Source organism: Prionailurus viverrinus, chromosome F2 (assembly GCF_022837055.1).
Source record: "Prionailurus viverrinus isolate Anna chromosome F2, UM_Priviv_1.0, whole genome shotgun sequence".
Classification (NCBI taxonomy): domain Eukaryota; kingdom Metazoa; phylum Chordata; class Mammalia; order Carnivora; family Felidae; genus Prionailurus; species Prionailurus viverrinus.
This window is the reverse complement of record NC_062578.1, coordinates 63787944-63806577: the sequence shown is the minus strand read 5'-3', so window position 1 is coordinate 63806577 and position 18634 is coordinate 63787944. Positions and strand designations below refer to the sequence as shown.

The 18634-nt window shown below is 44.3% G+C and overlaps 1 protein-coding gene across 8 annotated transcripts in view; it reads left to right on the top strand.

Moving 5' to 3' along the window:
• The first annotated feature begins 2710 nt into the window (after window positions 1-2710).
• Window positions 2711-18634, top strand: part of ENPP2 (ectonucleotide pyrophosphatase/phosphodiesterase 2) — a 110737-nt gene continuing 94813 nt past the window's right edge. For 7 of the 8 annotated variants that reach the window (XM_047841846.1, XM_047841844.1, XM_047841842.1 and 4 more), the window contains exon 1: window positions 2711-2804. In XM_047841846.1, coding sequence (XP_047697802.1) covers window positions 2748-2804 — 57 coding nt within the window. In that variant the 5' untranslated portion in view covers window positions 2711-2747. Of the gene's footprint in view, window positions 2805-3943; window positions 4161-18634 lie in introns of those variants that run through there. The other variant, XM_047841849.1, reaches the window with a different exon arrangement.

The following is an 18634-nucleotide window of genomic DNA, read 5'->3' as shown; positions in this document are numbered from 1 at the left end:
AGACACAGAATCTGAAGCGGGCTCCGGGCTCTGAACTGTCAGCCCAGAGCCCAACGCGGGGCTTGAACTCATGAACCGTAAGATCAGACCTGAGCCAAAGTCGGACGCTTAACTGACAGAGCCACCCTGGCGCCCCCAACCATTCATTTCTTGAGTGAGCATCACCTGTGTGTAAGGCAGAGGTTAGGTCAGTGGTCTTCAGGTTGGCTTTGAGAATTGCCTGGAAAGCTTACAGAAATTGATAGGTACGTCTCACCCCAGAAGTAACTGGTCTTGGGGTGCTTTGGGCATCAGAATTTTTCAAAGCCGCTCAGGAAATTCTATTTGCATCAAATACCAGTAGGCTGTGTAATGGAGATTTAAAAAAAAAAAAATTAAGAGGGGTGCCTGCGTGGCTCAGTTGGTTAAGCATCTGACTTGGGCTCAGGTCATGATCTCACGGTTTGTGGGTTGGAACTCTGCCTTCAGGCTCTGTGCTGACAGCTGGGAGCCTGGAGCCTACTTCAGATTCTGTGTCTCCCTCTCTCTCTCTGCCCCTCCCTTCCCTCACGCTCTCTCTCTCTCTCTCTCTCTCTCTCTCTCAAAAATAAATAAAAACAGGGGCGCCTGGGTGGCGCAGTCGGTTAAGCGTCCGACTTCAGCCAGGTCACGATCTCGCGGTCCGTGAGTTCGAGCCCCGCGTCGGGCTCTGGGCTGATGGCTCAGAGCCTGGAGCCTGTTTCCGATTCTGTGTCTCCCTCTCTCTCTGCCCCTCCCCCGTTCATGCTCTGTCTCTGTCCCAAAAATATATAAACGTTGAAAAAAAAAATTAAAAAAAAAATAAATAAAAACATTAAAAACCTTTAAAAAATGTTTAGAACAAAGATGGTCCTGGCACTTAAAAGTTTAGGGTCAACAAATGTTTTCTGAGAACGTACTAGGTGCACCGTGGGCACTGGGAATACAGCAGCGAATAAGAGAGTCCCAGACCTCATAAAGGTTCACACTAGTGGAAGGTTCACACTATTGTCTGTTGAAGATATGCAAGCAAGCAAATGGAGGAGTCTCTCATTACAATGTGAGATAAATGATATGAAGTAAATAAGAAAGATTAACAGCAACAACGAGGGACAGAATGGTTCCCTAGATTGGCTGGTCAAGGAGGGTCTCTTTGAAGTGACTTTAAGCCAGGTTCTAAAGGAAGAAACTGGCCTCAGAAGACTCATGGGGAATATGTTCCCGACAGTGGGCATGTGTGTGTATGTGTGTGTTCATTGTTGTTGTCGTTGTAAGGAACAGGGTCATATTCAAACACGTTAGGAAAAAGAGAGTTCATTGTATGGGAGAAACTTGAATGTGTTTGTAGGCTATGGTGTGTTATTTATCCTCGTATGCCTAGAATCAAAGATGCTGACTGCATGTAATCGTTTTATAAATGTTTACTGATTACACGAACTAATGAAATCAGCAGAGAAGAAACCGAAAGATAGGGTGATGGTTGATGAAAGAATGTTCCAGAGGAAATGGGAAGAGGGGGATTCCAAAGCACACAGAAGGAGGGGCACCTCTGAGGTGGGAGGGAAGGAGCAGGGCAGGAAATACCATTTCTGGTGCAGAGACAGGAAGTAGCATTCCTTCCCAATGTCTACAGTGTTCTGTGGGGGGAGAGGAGGTTGTTTGCTGAAAGGGAGCCAGGTGGAAGTGAGCTCAGAGTTCTGAGGAGGTGGGAAGAGTGACTTTGTGTAACTGGAGAGGTGGGACGGCCAGGGACCTTTGGAAAGATCACAAGCATGGGTATGGGCGCCCAGCCGAAGCTGCCGAGCACATACAAATGGTGGGACCCGTGGCCATGGCTGTGTGGTGACGTGTGGTGCGAGCCGATAGCTACATCTTGGTGGGATTTGCAGATAGAGGGGTGTGGCAGTGGTTTAGAACAAGGAAATGAACAAACTCAGAGTTTGGACGGAGGGAAAGATTGCGGCTGATATTAAAGTCTAGACCGGGACCTTAAGGAAGTCGTGTCGAGCTGAAAGATAACAAGTGGAAGGAACAAAGCACAAACCCTCATGAGTCAAAGGCCAAAAGTGCGGTGGAGAGAAAACAAGGGGCTCCTTCCCTTCCAGCTCTCTTACTGAGAGAGAGAGAGAGAGAGAGAGAGAGAGGGCTCCTTGTTTTCTCCTCGGGTCTCCGTGGCAGGCACTGCGCACTCAAAAGTCCTGTGAGACATGACAAGAGCTGCCTGTTTTCAAATGCCACCGTATATCCAAAGAAAGGTCAAGAGTGTTACCTACATAACTGCATTTTATCCGAATAGCAGATACCACAATCCTCATTTTACTGGTGAGAAAACTGAGGCACAGTGAGGTTAAATAGATTGCTCACATTTTTGTAGCAAGGAAGAAGAAACCTCGTGTATGAAGTTAAGGCCCATAACTACCAAGCTAGGTGGAAAAAAAAAAAAATATATATATATAGATCTGTCTTTCGATCTATCTATCTATATATTTTTTTCTTGTTGTAGAACAACATGTGACTCCTGCATCCTTTTCTTGTGAGCTGATAACCCAGGCCAATTGTATGAACCCATTTGGCCCTGCAGGGTGATGTCCAGATTCCCTAGAGTGGCACAGGAGGCTGGTCAGAGTCCAAACCCACACCCTCCTCTCTAGAATCCGCCTCCCACACCTGGGGCTCCTGCCTGCAGGAACTATTTTCAGTTCGCTCATGGCAATGGACAGCCTTTGTCGGTGGTGTTGTCTTGCTCCGTGATGTCCTCCTCCCTCTTCTCCTCCTGGCTGACTCCTTACAGTCCTTCCAAAATGAGTGTGAGTATCACCCCCTTTCCCCTTCTATAAGCTGGAAAAAAAAAATGAGAATGATACCACCCGACATGTTGCCAGGGGGCTCCAGGGCATTTCTGTAGACCTTCCTCAAGCCCTTCTCAGCACAATAAAATTCTGGGATGCTGACTCCTTGTTCATCATCTGGAAGGACCCAGAAAACAGAGGGGAACAGACTCTGATCATCATTGGTGATAGACTCTGGCAGCAGCCCAAGGAACCCCTGGTTTGTACCCACACCTGGGAGTGGCCAGGCTGGTTCCCACAGCATCTTTTTAACAGCTGCTGAAGGAAAAATTTAGACAATTGAAAAAAAAAAAAAAAAAAGTAGTCAATGAATTTGAGACATCTGTGGACATCAATAACCAAAACAGTTACTTTATTAAAACAATTTCTAACGCTTTCATAATTCAAAAATTAAAATAGTTATAGCCATTACTACTTTGCATTACATGTTATAATAATGTGTTAGTGTTTTTGTATAGTGTCTTTGTGTTATACTTGACTTTGAGCAGTGGGTCACCCAGCAGGGAGGTGGGTGCCTTGTGGAAGTGGAGAGGATGCCAATTTAGAGGACCCAGATTTCACTTTCTGGTTGAGTGATTGGGCAAATACCCAATTTTTCTAGAGCTTCTGTTTCTTTTTATCTAAAATGTCAGGAATAGGCGAGCCTCCCCAGCATTGTTTGGAGGCCAAATGATAGCATGATTGTGAAAAGCGCTTTTGTAAATTGTAGCATGCTCGAAGGAGAGTAAAAAAAAAAAAAAAAAATGGTGGTATTATTTCGGAGAATGTTACAGGAACTTATACAGTATACCGCTGCCCACGGTTAACCTGGAAACGCTAATTCAGGGAACTCATAAGCGGCACCGCAGGAAACTTGTGCAGCAAAATCCTTTTGGAAGCAGGGGAGAAAATCCCACGGAATGAAGGAGAAACGCAAATCAAACCTCGCGGAGACTCTCCTTGAAAGATTACGGGATGAAAAATTAACTTGGCACAGTTGGGGGTGGGAATGTGGACGCCTGCCCTGGATGCCCCGTCTTCGGCCTCCGGACACTTTCCTTCCCCAAAGCCATTTTAGTCAAAGGTCATGTGTGAGTCTTGTCAAAGGCCAGCTTCCAATGGAATCATTGTCCCCCGGGACAGCGGCCCCCTGACTACATCTGCATTGGAGAAATCCCAAAAGCAAACGGCCCAGTGCAAACAAGAGCAGCCCGGGGCAGCCGTCCCGGGGCAGAGCTCACAGGTCCGCCGGGCCGCAGCAGAGGCCGCGTCCGCAGCGCCCGGGGCCCGACCAGGCGCCCAGACGCCCGCAGCATGACCCGCCGCGCCGATCGGGTACGGTAGGCGCCTCTCTCTTCCCGTCCTCCATTGCTGGGGCTCCCGAGTCCAAGCTGCCGTTCTGTCAGCCGGGAAACCTTGCAAGGGGCCTCCAGATTTGCCGGAAAACGGTCCCTGTTGGGCTGCGTTCCCGTGCACTCAGCTGGAGCATTTGCAGGCGCGCCGGATGCAGAGCTTAACTCGTTCCGAGTTTCCGTTGCCAGGGAATGTTTGGGTTTGCGAACACTGCGCCTCTCGTTTCTGGAAAACGAGCCGGTGGAACTGGCGGAGAGGGGTGGTGGACGAGTCTCCGTTCACCAGAGCTCGAACCCGTGCCAAGCGGGAGCTCCCCGGGGGCACAGCCAGTCTCGGGGTGCTGTGAGTGTGAGTTCTCCTCTCCCGCGGCCGCGAGAGGCTCCGCGTTTTGTTTATTACCTGTCGGACAACGGCTTTTTGCAGGAGGGATGGGGAGTTTTAAAGCCATCTGTTTCGGTAATGTTCTCTGGGAGCCTACACTTGCGTCCAAAGGAAACAGAATCATCTCGCAGATGGAGGGAGCCCCTTCCACAAGGCGGGGTCCCCCTCCCGGGCGCCACAAAGGAAAGATTTGATTGGCGTGCACACAGCCGGGCGGCCGGTCTCTCGGCCCTTTGTACTTAACTATTTGAACAAGTCTTGCAAATGGATCTGGCTAATTTTGGATAAGAGTGGAGGGAGCCTGGGGTCTCGGCGGAGTAGGGGTGCTTTTGATCTGGACTTGGAAACCTCCCAGGGCAAACAGAGCAGGTGGGGAGGATCGGAAGGGGCGGTGGGCACAGCCCGCGCTCGGGCGCTAGCGGCAGGTCAAAGGGTTTCGGCCGCTGCACTGCCACACTCTGGTTTCAGTTTAACAGGTTAAGCCCAGAGCCATTTCTCACTGATAAAGGGAATGAAAACAAAAGGCTTTCTAGCGCTCAGCAGGACGGAGAGGGAAGCCGGCGGGGGTATTTGTTTATGTCGTTTACCGCACGCACGCCCAGCTGCACACAGCACCGCAGCTCTCCACACTGCGGTTCCTGAGATGTTAACTGAGCCGCTGCCCTCCCTCCCCTGCAGCTGCCATCTCCATTTTGTCGTCCACCTTCCCACTGCACTTCTCCAAACGGCGGGTGACACTGGGCGTCTCCACGCCGTCACCGCCCAGTTACTGCTTCCCTGCTCTTCAGCTGGCGTCCACCCTCGCTTCTGAACGTCCACCCTAGCTTCTGAACGCGAAGCTCGGTCAGGGCCGCCGGAGACCTCTCTGAACCCGAGAGCAAGTTCATCTCTCCGCCGGCCTCTCTGTGTCATTTTGAACTGTTGCTCGTCCCCTCCCCCACCCCCACTCCATGTCATCACTCTCTCCTGGGTTCTGTGATACCACACTTTCCTGGTCCCCTCTGACTTTGTAGTGCCTTTCAGAGGTCCTCTCTGCATGGGCATTGGCGGATCGGACTGTTCAAGATTCTCTTCCCTAGGGAGATCTCATCTATTCCCATGGCTGCAACCATTACGTACAAATCTGGGGCCCACCCTGATCTTTCTTCTAAATACCAGCCTTTAATACAGAACGTCTCCACTTTGGTGTCCCTAGGAGCACATTGAAATCAGCATGCCCAAAACTGAATTTGTCTTCTCCCCCCTCCTCCCAGGCCTGCCCCTCCTCTTCCACTGGCCACTACTCAAATGGCCTCCCCAGTGTCCGGGCCAGACACAACAGAATCGTCCTAGGTGACTTCCTCTCTTTCATTCACCACACCTGATCAGTCTCTACTCTACCTGCTCAATATAATTCACATGCACAACCCTCCGTCTTACCTGCCACGGTTTTGGTTGAAATCAGTACCACCCCCAAATGGATTCTGGTCACAACTTCCCATTAGTCTCATTTGAGGCCAGCACTACCCATCTCGTGCCCTCTATCTTGTCACCATACTATGTCCAATGAGCTTTCTAAAACGCAAATATCATCGTACAGATCTGTTCTGAAAAGTCGTCTGTAGATTCCTTTTTTTTTCCTTTTGAGAGTAGTGTTGGCAAACACAGGTTCTCCACAACTTGCCTTTTACCGTCCCCTTCTTATCCTTCACTTCCTCTCCACATTTATGCACGTTTTTTTTTTGAAAATGTAGGCACATTAAATTATTTATAAAACATGACTTTCCTCCTTGTCCTTCTCTTAGGTCAATGTCTAACTTCTATTTTCTCCTGAAGAATCAGCTGAGAGCTACTTTCTTTTAGAAACCACCCAGACCATCTGCTCTCCATCCTCCAGAATGGGTTAGGTATCCCTCCCAAATTTTTCCAGAGCTTTCTTTATTCCTTCTTTCAGAGCGTTCACCCTTCTTTCTTGCAAATATCTATTTGTCTGCCTCCTACTAGCCTGTAAACTCCTCAATTGCAGGGATCAGCTCTTTTTGTCTTAGCATCAGCCCAGCTGGGATGCTCAACGAATTTACGTGAATTCTTGCGCAGTTCTTGCCAGTGACTGTTATGTTCAGGCATTGACTAGGATGATAGAGATACAATCTGTAAATACAATATGATCAAGAACAAAGAGCGAAGGTCAACAATGATTATCAGGAAAAGTCATAGTCTTCATGGTTTTAACAAAGGAAGGGTTTAGACTTTCTAGGTATTTGAGATAATCCCCCAAGTCTCCAGTTCTACCAACTCACTCTCCAGTCCACATCTCAACTAATGAGTGTCTCAGACTGCTACCTGCATCTATCCTAACCTTATCCAAGACCGGGAAAAGCTGCATGAAAAGTCTTTTCCAATTTTGCTTTGGCTTTGTGAAGGCGAAGGAATCCTTTTCACTTGAAACCTGGCATGGGAAGAGGGTACTGAAGGCCAAGATAGGTGGGCTTCTGAGCCTTTTGATAAGGTGGTACCTGAGACACAAGCTGGTGTCTTCTGATACCAGAGAAGGTCTGCAAGGCCTGGGAAGGCACCAGCAGGTGAGATCTCTAAGGGCGGCTTGGGCATGGTAGAGGCTCTGGGAGACGAGAGATGAGAAAATGCAGCTTTGGTTTTCCAAAGAGAGAAAGATATGTGTCTGAAACTCTAGACAGAGGCGAGTGACAATTAGGTTCTGTAGAGAGTTTTTGAAACTGCAAGCTGTTCTCACTTGGAGCCATGGTCCTTTTGAGATCTGGATGGACATTACCCTTCTCAGCAAAAATGGACAATATGCAGCACAAGGCACTTTCTGTAAACTTTCGGGAAGTTCATACAAGTCCACTCTTGGATTCCTTTGAGTTGACATGAACCTCAGGTTAAAAATCTCTAGTCAAAGGATTAATTCATTCAACAGACATTTGGGAGGGTAGGTGGTGATTAGTAGGAGCCAGCACATGTCCAATTAAGTGTATTTTCTCTTTTGAGAGGATCCCAGTGTAATGTGTGGTATTGAATCTGGAGTCACAGGACCTGGGCGCACATCCCTGCTCTGGCACTCACTAGGTGTGTGACTTTCTCTCTGAATCAGAGTTGTATTATTTATTAAAAAGGGATAATAGGTATTGGGGGTTTTAACTAAAATAAAGCACCTTGAATATGGTTGTACAGAATTGTCATCAATCAATTAAAAACCTTGATTTTAGGAAGGGCCCCGGTCTTGCAAAATTCTTCTGGATTAGAAGGATGCACGTGGGTTAAATTAATACCCGGTTGAACGCATTTGTTAAAGGAGATTGGATTGGCAGGTGGATGTCTTTGGTGGTATGCTCTGGGCTGTGTCCTTACCCCGCTTTTATTCAATGTCGTTGATGTCCATGAAGGCATAACACATTGATCACATTTGCTTAGAAAAGGGCATAAGGATTAGGGGTCCAGAAGCTGTCAATCAGTTGTGGTCTATTTTGCCTTTTTAGATTGTAGGGAAGTATGCAGAAATAGATACAAAATGTATTTTGCGTGGATCATAAAAGTCAATTGCAAAATTACTGGGTATATCTGTGTGAGACAGAGAGCAAGAAAGGGATGGGAGAGTGAGAAATAAGAGAGGAAGCGGGATAGAGAGAGGGGAAGAGAGAGGAGGGACAGAGTGGAGGGGGAGGAAGTGACAGAGAGGGAAAGTTCGGGATAGAAGTTGTGGTTTCATATAGTTAAGATTTAGGAGTTTAAACTGACAATAAAACCAATAGTGATATGTTTCTTCTAAAATAATGTTAGGTTTTATGTAAAAAGATATAGAAAATAGAACATGGAAGGTGACAGTCATTCTCTGTATTGTGCAGACTGTATCAGAACAATTGTGTCTAGTTCTGATGGATACATATTAATTCATTAGCATTTATTAATTTTTGTAAGTTTATTTTTTGAGAAGGAGAGAGAGAGAGAGTGTGGGGAAGGGGCAGAGAGAGAGGGGGACAGAGGATTGGAAGCAGGCTCTGTGCTGACAGCACAGAGCCTGATGTGGGGCTCAAACTCACAAACCCTGAGATCATGACCTGAGCCAAAGTTGGACACTTAACCGACTGAGCCACCCAGGCACCCCCATTAGCATTTTTTTTAAAGCATTTATTATGTACCAATCATTGTGCCAGATGCTGATGATTAATGGTGCTGAAAATGGTAGACCTGCCTTCATGGAGTTCACAGTCTGGCAAAGGTACCAGAAGAATAAGGAGATGATTTCAATTCAGTGTCATACCTGCTTTCATAGAGGAAGCTTAGATCCCTGTGGAACCACCTAGGAAGAGATATTTAATCCAAGCTTAATGGGACCAGGGTAGACTTTTAGAGGAAGTGATGTTTAAACTGAGACCCGAAGGCTGAGTAAGGGTTCTCAAGAGTGCAGGAGGGAAGAGTTCCAGGCAAACATGACAGTACCCTTCAGTAGGCTGAGGGCAAGAAGCCTGTTCAAGGAACTGAAAGAGGGGATGAGAGAGATGAGGTAGAGTGGTGGTAGGAGCTAGAACTAGAGCTGTAATTGATCCTCAGGAGAATAGGGAATCATTGAAGACTGTGAACAGGGCAGGGTCCCATTCAGTTTTGTGTTTTGGAAAGATCATTCTGGCTGCTGAATGGACAGTGGCTTGGAGAGATGGTTGACGAGGGAGGTGTTGTGGTAATATAAACAAGAGAAGATGGTGGCCCCATCCCAATGGGAGCAGGAAAAGGACAAGCGTGGAACAACTCAAGAGCGAACTAGGAGATAGGAAGCAAGTAGTGACCCACTGTGGGAATGCTGTAGGGAGGGCGGCTACAGGACATTTCAGCTGCAGAGGAGAGGATCTAGAAGGCTAGGATGTCTGTCTTTACATCTTTTACTCTCATGTGGAAGAGAGATTAGCATTGTGTTTCTCTCTCTGAGATGGCAGAGCTGGGCCAAATGGGTGGGAGAGTCAGGGAGATAAATTTCAGCTCAATATAAGGAGGAATTTTTCTTTCTTTCTTTCTTTCTTTCTTTCTTTCTTTCTTTCTTTCTTTCTTTCTGTTTATTTATTTTGAGAGAGAGAGAGAAAGAGAGAGAGGCAGGGGCAGAAAGAGAGAGAGAATCCCAAGCAGGCTCCACACTGTCAGCATAAAGCCCCACGTGGGGCTCAAACCCACGAACTGCGAGATCATGACCTGAACCAAAATCAAGAGTCAAACGCTTAACGGACTGAGCCACCCAGGCACCCACGAGGAGGAATTTTCTAACAGAGCTGTTCCAAGGCAATAAGCATTTTGTCACAGAGATATTTGAACAAAAACAAACACTTTGTAACTATTCTTGGCCAAGTTGGAGAGGCAGGAATAGAGGTGGCCTGGCTGGATGGGCACTGACATTTCCTTCCAACACAAAGATTCCAGGATTCTGTGTATGAAATTCCAATATCTCAGCCTGGCTGGTGTGATCCAAGCCTTTGTAGGGCAGCCATGGGTCCTGGTTTCCCTGCATAGTCCTGGTGCCTACTGTCTCCTGGTAGCTACTTCGAGTCCTCACTTTCACTGCTGAAGGGCCTTCGTTTGAACAATAAATTTCCTGACAATTCATGCCCTTGACCTAATATTCCTGCCTGGTCCCCTGGCATCCTGTTAGAAACCCTAGGAACTACTCATACTGAACTATTTGTTACTTTCAGAGGAGACTCAGCGTTTTTGCTGCCTGTTTGTTTACTTATGACCTTTCTAATGTCAGGACCACCCCTCCTCTGTCTAACCTATTACTTCATTGAGAATATACTTTTTCATTAAGGCCTAACCTAAATTAAATGCTGAATTTTTGTCAAGCCTTCCTTTAACGTCATAGGCTGCATTTTAGTGTTGAGTATGTAATTATTTTTTACACCTATTTGATCTTCTTCTATTATCCCCTAGAAGCCCAGTACTAAGAACTGTGAAAAATGCAGTAACCCTATGGTATGAATGGTGCTATGTCTAAGGCAAGAACCTTTCAGAAGGGAATTTCTATTTATTAAAAAAAAGTCATATTTTCATTTTGTAAGTGATACATGCATTTTGTAGAAAAAAGTTAAATAAGGAAAATACCAAGAAGAAACAAAATATTGTCCACATCTTAGTACCTGGAGATAAGCATATTAACACAGGGGTGAATATCTTTCTCTAGGTTTATGCACATGTAGATTTAAAATCAGAATCATGGGCGCCTGGGTAGCTCAGTCAGTTAAGTGTCCGACTCTTGGTTTTGGTTCAGGTCATGATCTCATAGTCCATGAGTTCGAGCCCCACAACAGGCTCTGTGCTATCAGTGTGGAGCCTGCTTGGGATTCTCTCTCTCCCTCTCTCTGTGGCCCTCTCCCACTTGTACTCTAAACAAACAAACAAACAAACAAATAAATAAATAACTTAAAAAGAATAAAATCAGAATCATGCAAATCCTTCTGTAACTGTTTTTCCTTTAACAACATACCAAGAATATTACCCGATGCCATTTATATATTTTTCAAAAACATGATCTTCAATGGGTGTATTGTGTCCCATTCTGTTGCCTCATTATTTGTTTAACAAACTCCTCTTGGTGGACATCAGGCTGTTTCCACTTTTTTGATAGTATAAAAAATGTTATGATTACCCCCAGAGACACATGTCCATGCACCCATATATCTATTCTGTAGGGGACATTTATAGTTTCTAAAGTGGTAAGACAGTTTATGACAAAAACAGGATACTGAGTTGCTAAGAAAGGATGAGTTAAAAAAAGTCTGATTTCACTTTTAAAAACTTAATTCCTATTCTGTGTTATATAGATGTATTTATAAGATATTTTATTTATATGTGTGGACATACTTATTAGCTTTTTTTTTAAATTTAATGAAGGCATCTGATTTGGAAACGTGTCAACAATAGGTAAGCTTGATGCAGAAGTGAGATGTAGCCAATAAATGTCTTTTTTTTTTAAAGAATTGAGTTTGAAATCTACAAACTTCAGTATCTCTGTGACTATCAGTATGACAAAATTTTATTCCCAAGCCAAATATAAGGAAAAATGGTGACATGTATGTTATAAGATAAAGATAATTTTCTAAAAAGAAGGACACTGCCTAATGTTTCGGTGTCTAGAGAAGGTATGTGGCCATGGCCTTAGATCCTTACTCTGAAGTAAATAATTTATCATCTTAGACACTCAGCAAGCAGGTAGGTCTCCATTTTAAAGTGAAATGTTTTCATCTGGAAGCAGGCGTTGGTTAGGAAACACTGTGAATGAATTTGGTGACTTTTTAACAAAATAAATAGAAGATGTTGTCACGGATTGAATTGTGTCTTTCCCTTGTCTTCCCCTACCCCCAACCAGTTGAAGTTCTAACCCCGAATACCTCAGAATGTGACCTTATTTGGAGGTAAGGTTTGTATTAGTCTGGACACAATCAATAAGTCACACACACACACACACACACACACACACACATCTTCTATTGATAAACTCTATCTTTATCTCTCTGTCAGCTAATATAGAAAGAGTTATTATAGGAATTGGCTCATATGATTGTGGAGGCTGAGAAGTCCAATGATCTGTTGTCCACAAGCCGGAGAATCATGGAAACTGGTGGTGTAATTTAGTTTGAGTCCAAACAATGAGAGGCTGATGGTGTAAGTCCCAGTCTAAGTCTAAAGGTGTGAGAACCAGGAATGTAGATATATGAGGGCAGAAAAAGATGGTTGTCCCAGCTCAAGCTAAAAGAGCAAATTTGCTCTTCCTCCTCCTTTTTCTACTCAGGACCTCAGTGTATTGGATGATGCATTGGTGAGGGTGATCTTTTCTACTCAACTGATTCAAATGCTAATCTCTTCCAGAAACACCCTCACAGACAGACCCAGAAATGTTTTACCAACTATTGGGGCATCCCTTAGCTCAATCAAATTGGCACATAAAACTAACCATCACAGGGTCTGCACAGAGGTAATCAAAGTAAAGTGAGATCATCAGGGTGTGTCCTACTCCAGTATGACTGGTGTCCTTATAAAAAGGGGAAATTTGACACAGAGATATTCATAGAGGGATCTCTTCCCTCTATGAATATTCTTCCTGTGGGAAGAAACACAGGGAGAATATGGCCATCTACAAAGCCAAGAAGAGAGACCTGGAACAGATCCCGCCCTCACAGCCCTCACAGGGATCACAGGGAACTGACCCTGCCGACATCTTGACTTCGGACTTTCAGCCTCCAGCACTGTGAGTCAATACATTTGTGTGGCTTAAGCCATTTGTGATACTTTGTCATGGCTTTCTACAGACTTAGATTAATACAGATTTCATGAGAGCTTAATTCCCCTAGCATGGTTTCAGCTGGTAACACTCAATACATTATTTTGCTCTTCAGTCACCAGAGATTCTGCTGTTATTCATAGGAATGATAGATGACAGAGTCTTGCTATTTCCAGTTAGCAAAGCATTTCCATATCCATGATCTCCTCTGACCCTGACCAAAGCATAAGAGATGATAATTCTTATATCTCTGTTTTAGGGATAGGAATTGGAAGTTGAGACGAGATCAAGGTTGTACAGCTTGGAAGTGGTCGAGCTGAAACTCAAACATAGACTTTTGATTCAAAATACTATACTATTAATTAAAACACAGTGCCTCTCACCTTCATGGACATGCCAAATACCATCTTTTGTCTTTAAAGTTTGAAAAGATATGGGCTGTGGCATGCTAAGCCACATTCTCTCTCTCTCTCTCTCTCTCTCTCTCTCTCTCTCTCTCTCTCTCTTTCTAAATCCCCTGAGAAAGATTTTATAATCTGACTTGTTGGAAGATATCTGATGCCTGAAGGCACCAGCTCCTCCTCCCACATCTTCATTATCAAATATTTATCAGGAATTTAGGCGCCAGTGTTTATGTGCGCAGAATATTTCTTCTCCACTCAGAAGCTTTGTTTACTGCCAAACTGGGCTCTCTTAGTACACAGTTTGATTGCTGACAAATCCAATTGCAAAACTTTGGACGTGTTGGACATAATTGGGTTTTTCCATCATTAATACTGCTCAGATATTAATTCAACATAGTGACATGAGGGGTGCCTCACAGTTTCCAGAAGCTGCTTGACTTTAATCAGCAGGAACAAATGCAAGATTATTGCACTTTTTCCTTGGGTGACCTAAGCTTGTTCTTGGCACCCGTGAGCGCAGAGCACTGGTTGTCTTATAAGTATTTCAGTGGCTTCTACCCAGGGGACTTATTAGTTTTGAACCTTGGGGATAATTCCGTAAGAATGTAATTCTTTTCTTCGCTGAAGGAACAAAATGTTGCTTGTGTTGGGTTATTCTTGTTATGCGATAAAACCGGTGATTTCCAAATTGCAGAATCATAGAAGCCTATAGGTAGTTTGTCAGATTTAGGAAAAAAACAGACAAGCAAAACAAGACAGGCAACAACAACAACGGGAAACCTCAGGATTTCCCGGTTGAATTTGTATTTCAAATAAACAATAAATTATTTTTTAGTTTAAATATGTCCAAAATATTGAAAACACTAAAATCTGTTGTCTCTGGAAGTCCTTCCTATAAAGTAAAATTAGGAGTAGAGTGTTGGTAATTTCTCAGTATTTCAAAAGAGTTTATGAAAGTTATACATTTACCCATGTAAGGCTTCAGAGGTTCCTGACAATGTTAAATTAACTTAGTTTTGGTTGGGTTTTTTTTGGACCAACTTGAAAGCACTAGTCATCTTATGATGAAACCATAATTATACTATCTTTTTTGATGACTTCTTGTATTCTAGGGATCGTCCAAAGCACATACATTATCTCATGTAATCTTCAAAGCCAGAGATTGGCAAACTATAGCCCTGCTCTGGTGGCTGTTTTGTAATAAAGTTTTATTGGAACACAGTCACCCCCATTTGTTTCTGCAGAGTCCGTGTGTGATTTTACACTACAATAGCAACTTGAATAGTTACGATAGTGATCATTGCATGGCCTGCAAGACCTAAAATATTTATTATCTGGCCCTTTACAGAAAAAGTTTGCCTACGTCTGCTCAAAACCACCCTGGGATGGAGTTCCTGTTATTCTCATTTTTAGAATGAGGAAAAGTGAAGGCCTGAAGAGGTTAAATAACTGGCCAAGGTCTCATAGTTCTTAGGAGGCCAATGCCTTATCCATGAGGCATCTGGGGCTTCTCACAGCTCTTAGAATTCAAACTAAGGTCTGTTAGATTCCAAAACTTCTGCTCTTCCTACAGGTGGTCTGGAAGGTTGATTGTAGATTGCATTTGTCCTAAATGGGCTTAGCAGTGGGGAACTGATTTGTAATTTTTTATTTAATACCCTTCATCTCAAAGACAAGGCAGATCTGGTGGGTAGTGTTTAAGTGCTCAGGCTCTGGAGCTGCCACTGTTTAAGCCCCGTGCCTACCACTGAATTTCTCTGTACCTCAGTTTCTGCCCCCATCAATTACAGATGATAACAGTACCTATATGCGTGATTGTTCCTCAAGTTCAGTGAGTTGATGTCTACAAAGAAATCAGAAGAATACATGACATGTAGCCTACAAGACATTTGTTACTTTTTTTTAATTATTATTTTTTAAAATGTTTATTTATTTTTGAGAGACAGAGAGAGACAGAGCATGAGCAGGGGTGGGGCTGAGAGACAGGGAGACACAGAATCCGAAGCAGGCTCCAGGCTCTGAACTGTCAGCACAGAGCCCGACGCGGGGCATGAACTCACAAACCGCGAGATCATGACCTGAGTGGAAGTTGGACGCCTAACCGACTGAGCCACCCAGGGGCCCCTGTTCTTTTTATTTCAAATAACTATCATCGCAAACTTGGGGTTAAAAAAGAGTTTGGCAAAGTTGAGCTTATCTGCTGCAGTTGGTTGACAGGACACCTCAACCAGGAGATCTACAGAGCATGGCGGCCCCTGCTTGTCAGGTAACAGCTAAGATAGACGCTCTTCCAGCTTCTCTGTGAGAGACGTCTTCGGCCTAACTATGTCTTTTAGTCCTTGGCTAGCCACGTTTGCCTTGGGAAGGCATGTTGTGAGATGTTACAGGATGTTCATCCAGTGCTCACTGGATCCTAAACCCCTTATTACTATTACCCTCGATTATTTATAGTCTTGACGTCCACTCCCCGTGGCTCTAAATTCACTAAAAATGTAGTCAGGCTGCCAGAGGATGACCTTCCTAAATAACACAAGGCAAGCAATTTTCCTAAGAAACACCTTGATCTATAATTTGATCCTTAGGCAAAAACAAGGAAAAAAAAGTTTTTCCCAGTATTCCTCACTCTCCAAAGCAACTTTGGTGTATGGAATCACTGGGAGTAAAATCTGTATGTAGAATGTAATAAGCATGTTAGAATGGCCTTGATCTTTTGAGGGGATTAAGGATTAAAGTTATTCCCTGAGAGGGATGGGAGCAGAAGGCTTGAAAAATCTAGAAAAATTTCTGACATTGTATACAGACACTTCAGTGGTTAGTCAACATGAAGTAACTAAAGACATGGTTGAGGCGCCCGGAGGCTTTGTTAAAGTGAAGCAACATAAGTGTGCGTGGGCATCAGCAGCAAGGTTCTGCAATTTTCCCAGCATTTCTTGGGTGCCTGGGGACAGGGACAAGAAAGTGGCATTATTTTTCTAGCGTTGAGGCTTAGCACTTCTCTAGGATCCAGAGAGTTCTTGAGAACTCTGGCCTTGGGGGCCAGACTGGGTAGGGACGGAGGGACGGAAGAAGGCCCAAGCCAACTCTGCTGCCATTTCACAGGAAAGTAAAACTGTAAGACACTTGCCTGATCCCTTTCCTCCTCTGTCTGAACCCTCTACACTCTCCTTACAATTTCCTTCCTCTTTCTTCACCGTCCTCTTCCTTTGTTAATATATTCAGCCAGTGTTAATTGAATGTCTCTGTGTGCCAGTCACCATGCTAGGCTCTGAACGTAAGAGGAAAGGGGCATAGACTCACTAATATTGTGGAGCTTACAGTCCAGTGGGAGAGGCGTACATGCCAAGAGTTAGGGTAAGTATTCAAAGACAAATAGGTGGGGGGAGAAAGGGAATAACAAGATGACTGGGAAGCAACAGGGTCGAGGGCTCTCTGGGCTGAGAACTGAGGGTTGAAGGAGAGCAGAGAAGTCTGATGAATTAGTTTCCAAACCCATCCAGCTAGTGAGTGGCCACACTGAAGTTTGAACCCGGGTTTGCCTGACTCTAAGCTCTATCCACTTTGCCCTAAATCTTTACCCAAAGAGAATTATACTTGCTCTCAAAATGTTTCCACTTGGTTGTGTTGTACTCCTGCGAAGCAACCTGAATAATATGAAGGAAAATCATTCATTCATTCACCCCATCTGATCATCTACGATGGGTTAGCACAATGTGCACATAAGTGCAAAGTGCAGCTGTGAGCACCATTGCTGAGGAGTGCTGAGGAAAGCATTGTTAGGCTGGAGTTGACGTGATACAGCCAGTCGGCAAGCCCTTCACATTCATCACAATGCCCCCTTTACTCCACAGGATCGACCCTCATTAACATGCAGGCCATGTGCATCCTACTTGCTTATTCCTTTGATTCCTAGACAAACACCAGCCTAATAAAGAGGCAAACAAGTCTGTGCAGGACACAAGTCTGCCTGGGAATGCAGGTATTTCTGAGAGATTAGGCTGAGGCTAACAGGCTGCCACTGGGTGTCTCTTGGCACTCTGGGGGTCAAGGGTAATATTGCTCACAATGCTAATTATACACTGAGACCCACTGCCAAGTGAGGCTGAGAAGGTCTGAAAATTAGAATGGGCATCCATCTTGCTTTCTGCCTGGGGAATGTGGCTGGTCCACATGCAGAAAGTTCAACACTTTCTGTGCCAGATGCTGTAGAACTTTCAGGAGATGGTGGAGATGCAGTCCCTGTCCTCAAGAAACTTTCAGTTCAGTGAAAAGAATTTCAGACGAAACAAATACAACACAAGGGGCAAGGTCAGGTGGAAAGATCAGGGACTTCAAACCATTCAGACTGCATTTCAATTCTATCCCCATCACTTACTGTGTAGCTGTGAGCAGATTATTTAATCTTTCTGGGTCTTGGTTCTTCACTCATAAAATATGATTCTTTACTTCATGCTATTTTATAACCACCTTCATAGATGGTGTTATATTTATTATTGTCACCATGAGAATATGGCAGATTGTTGTTTTAACACTGGACAACTTTTGGCAAATTATTCGAACTCTTCATCTGTAAAATAGGATAATCCTAATGGCTTTATTTGTGTAGTTCAAGGGCCAACTGCATTCTCTCCTTGTTCCCACCATCCTGTTTTATTCTTTATTCATAGCTCTTGTCAGTAATTGACATATTTGTATAATTTATGACTTTTCCATCCAACAAAATATAAGCTCCATGAGTAGGCACTTGGGTTATTTTGTTAATTGCTGGTGTCTTTTCTGCCTAAAACAGTATTTGCTGCATAAATGGATGAATGAGCAAGTTCATGTTAGATGTTTGGCCAGTGGTTGACTCCCAGTAGGGGTTACTGTGCTCAGTGCCCTTATTATGATTAGACTGTGTTGGGTGCAGTGAGAGGAACCAATACAGAAAGATTGCTCCCAGCTCCGTCAGGCGGTGATCTTTGTCCTTACTTACACTGGCGTCTCAACTGTGTTGTAGTTGAGTAGAACAACTGGGTCATTGTCAATAGGTCACATGAGATTAACTGCAAAAGTAAGAGTGAGAGAATTTTTATCAATTCTCCGCAAGAAGGGGAACAGCAGCAGGAAGGGAGAGAAGACTGGGAAAAAAAGAGAAAACAGCATCTTTTGCAAAATGCTTTGTTACCTGAGACCATAGGCTGCAAGGCTGTGACTGAGACTGGCCAGCCACAAACCTAGAAGGCATGTAAGACAGGCTGCATCAGTCAGATGACACAAATAGAATACATTGGTATAATGGCTCCAGCCTGTAGTTGGTGTGAAAATGAGAAACCATCCTTTACAGAGTCCTTCTTTATCTGAACTCTTAAAGGCACTAGAGAAAAACCCTTCAAATGCCCTCCCAATGTGAGGTTAGAGGAATTTTTGTAATAAAC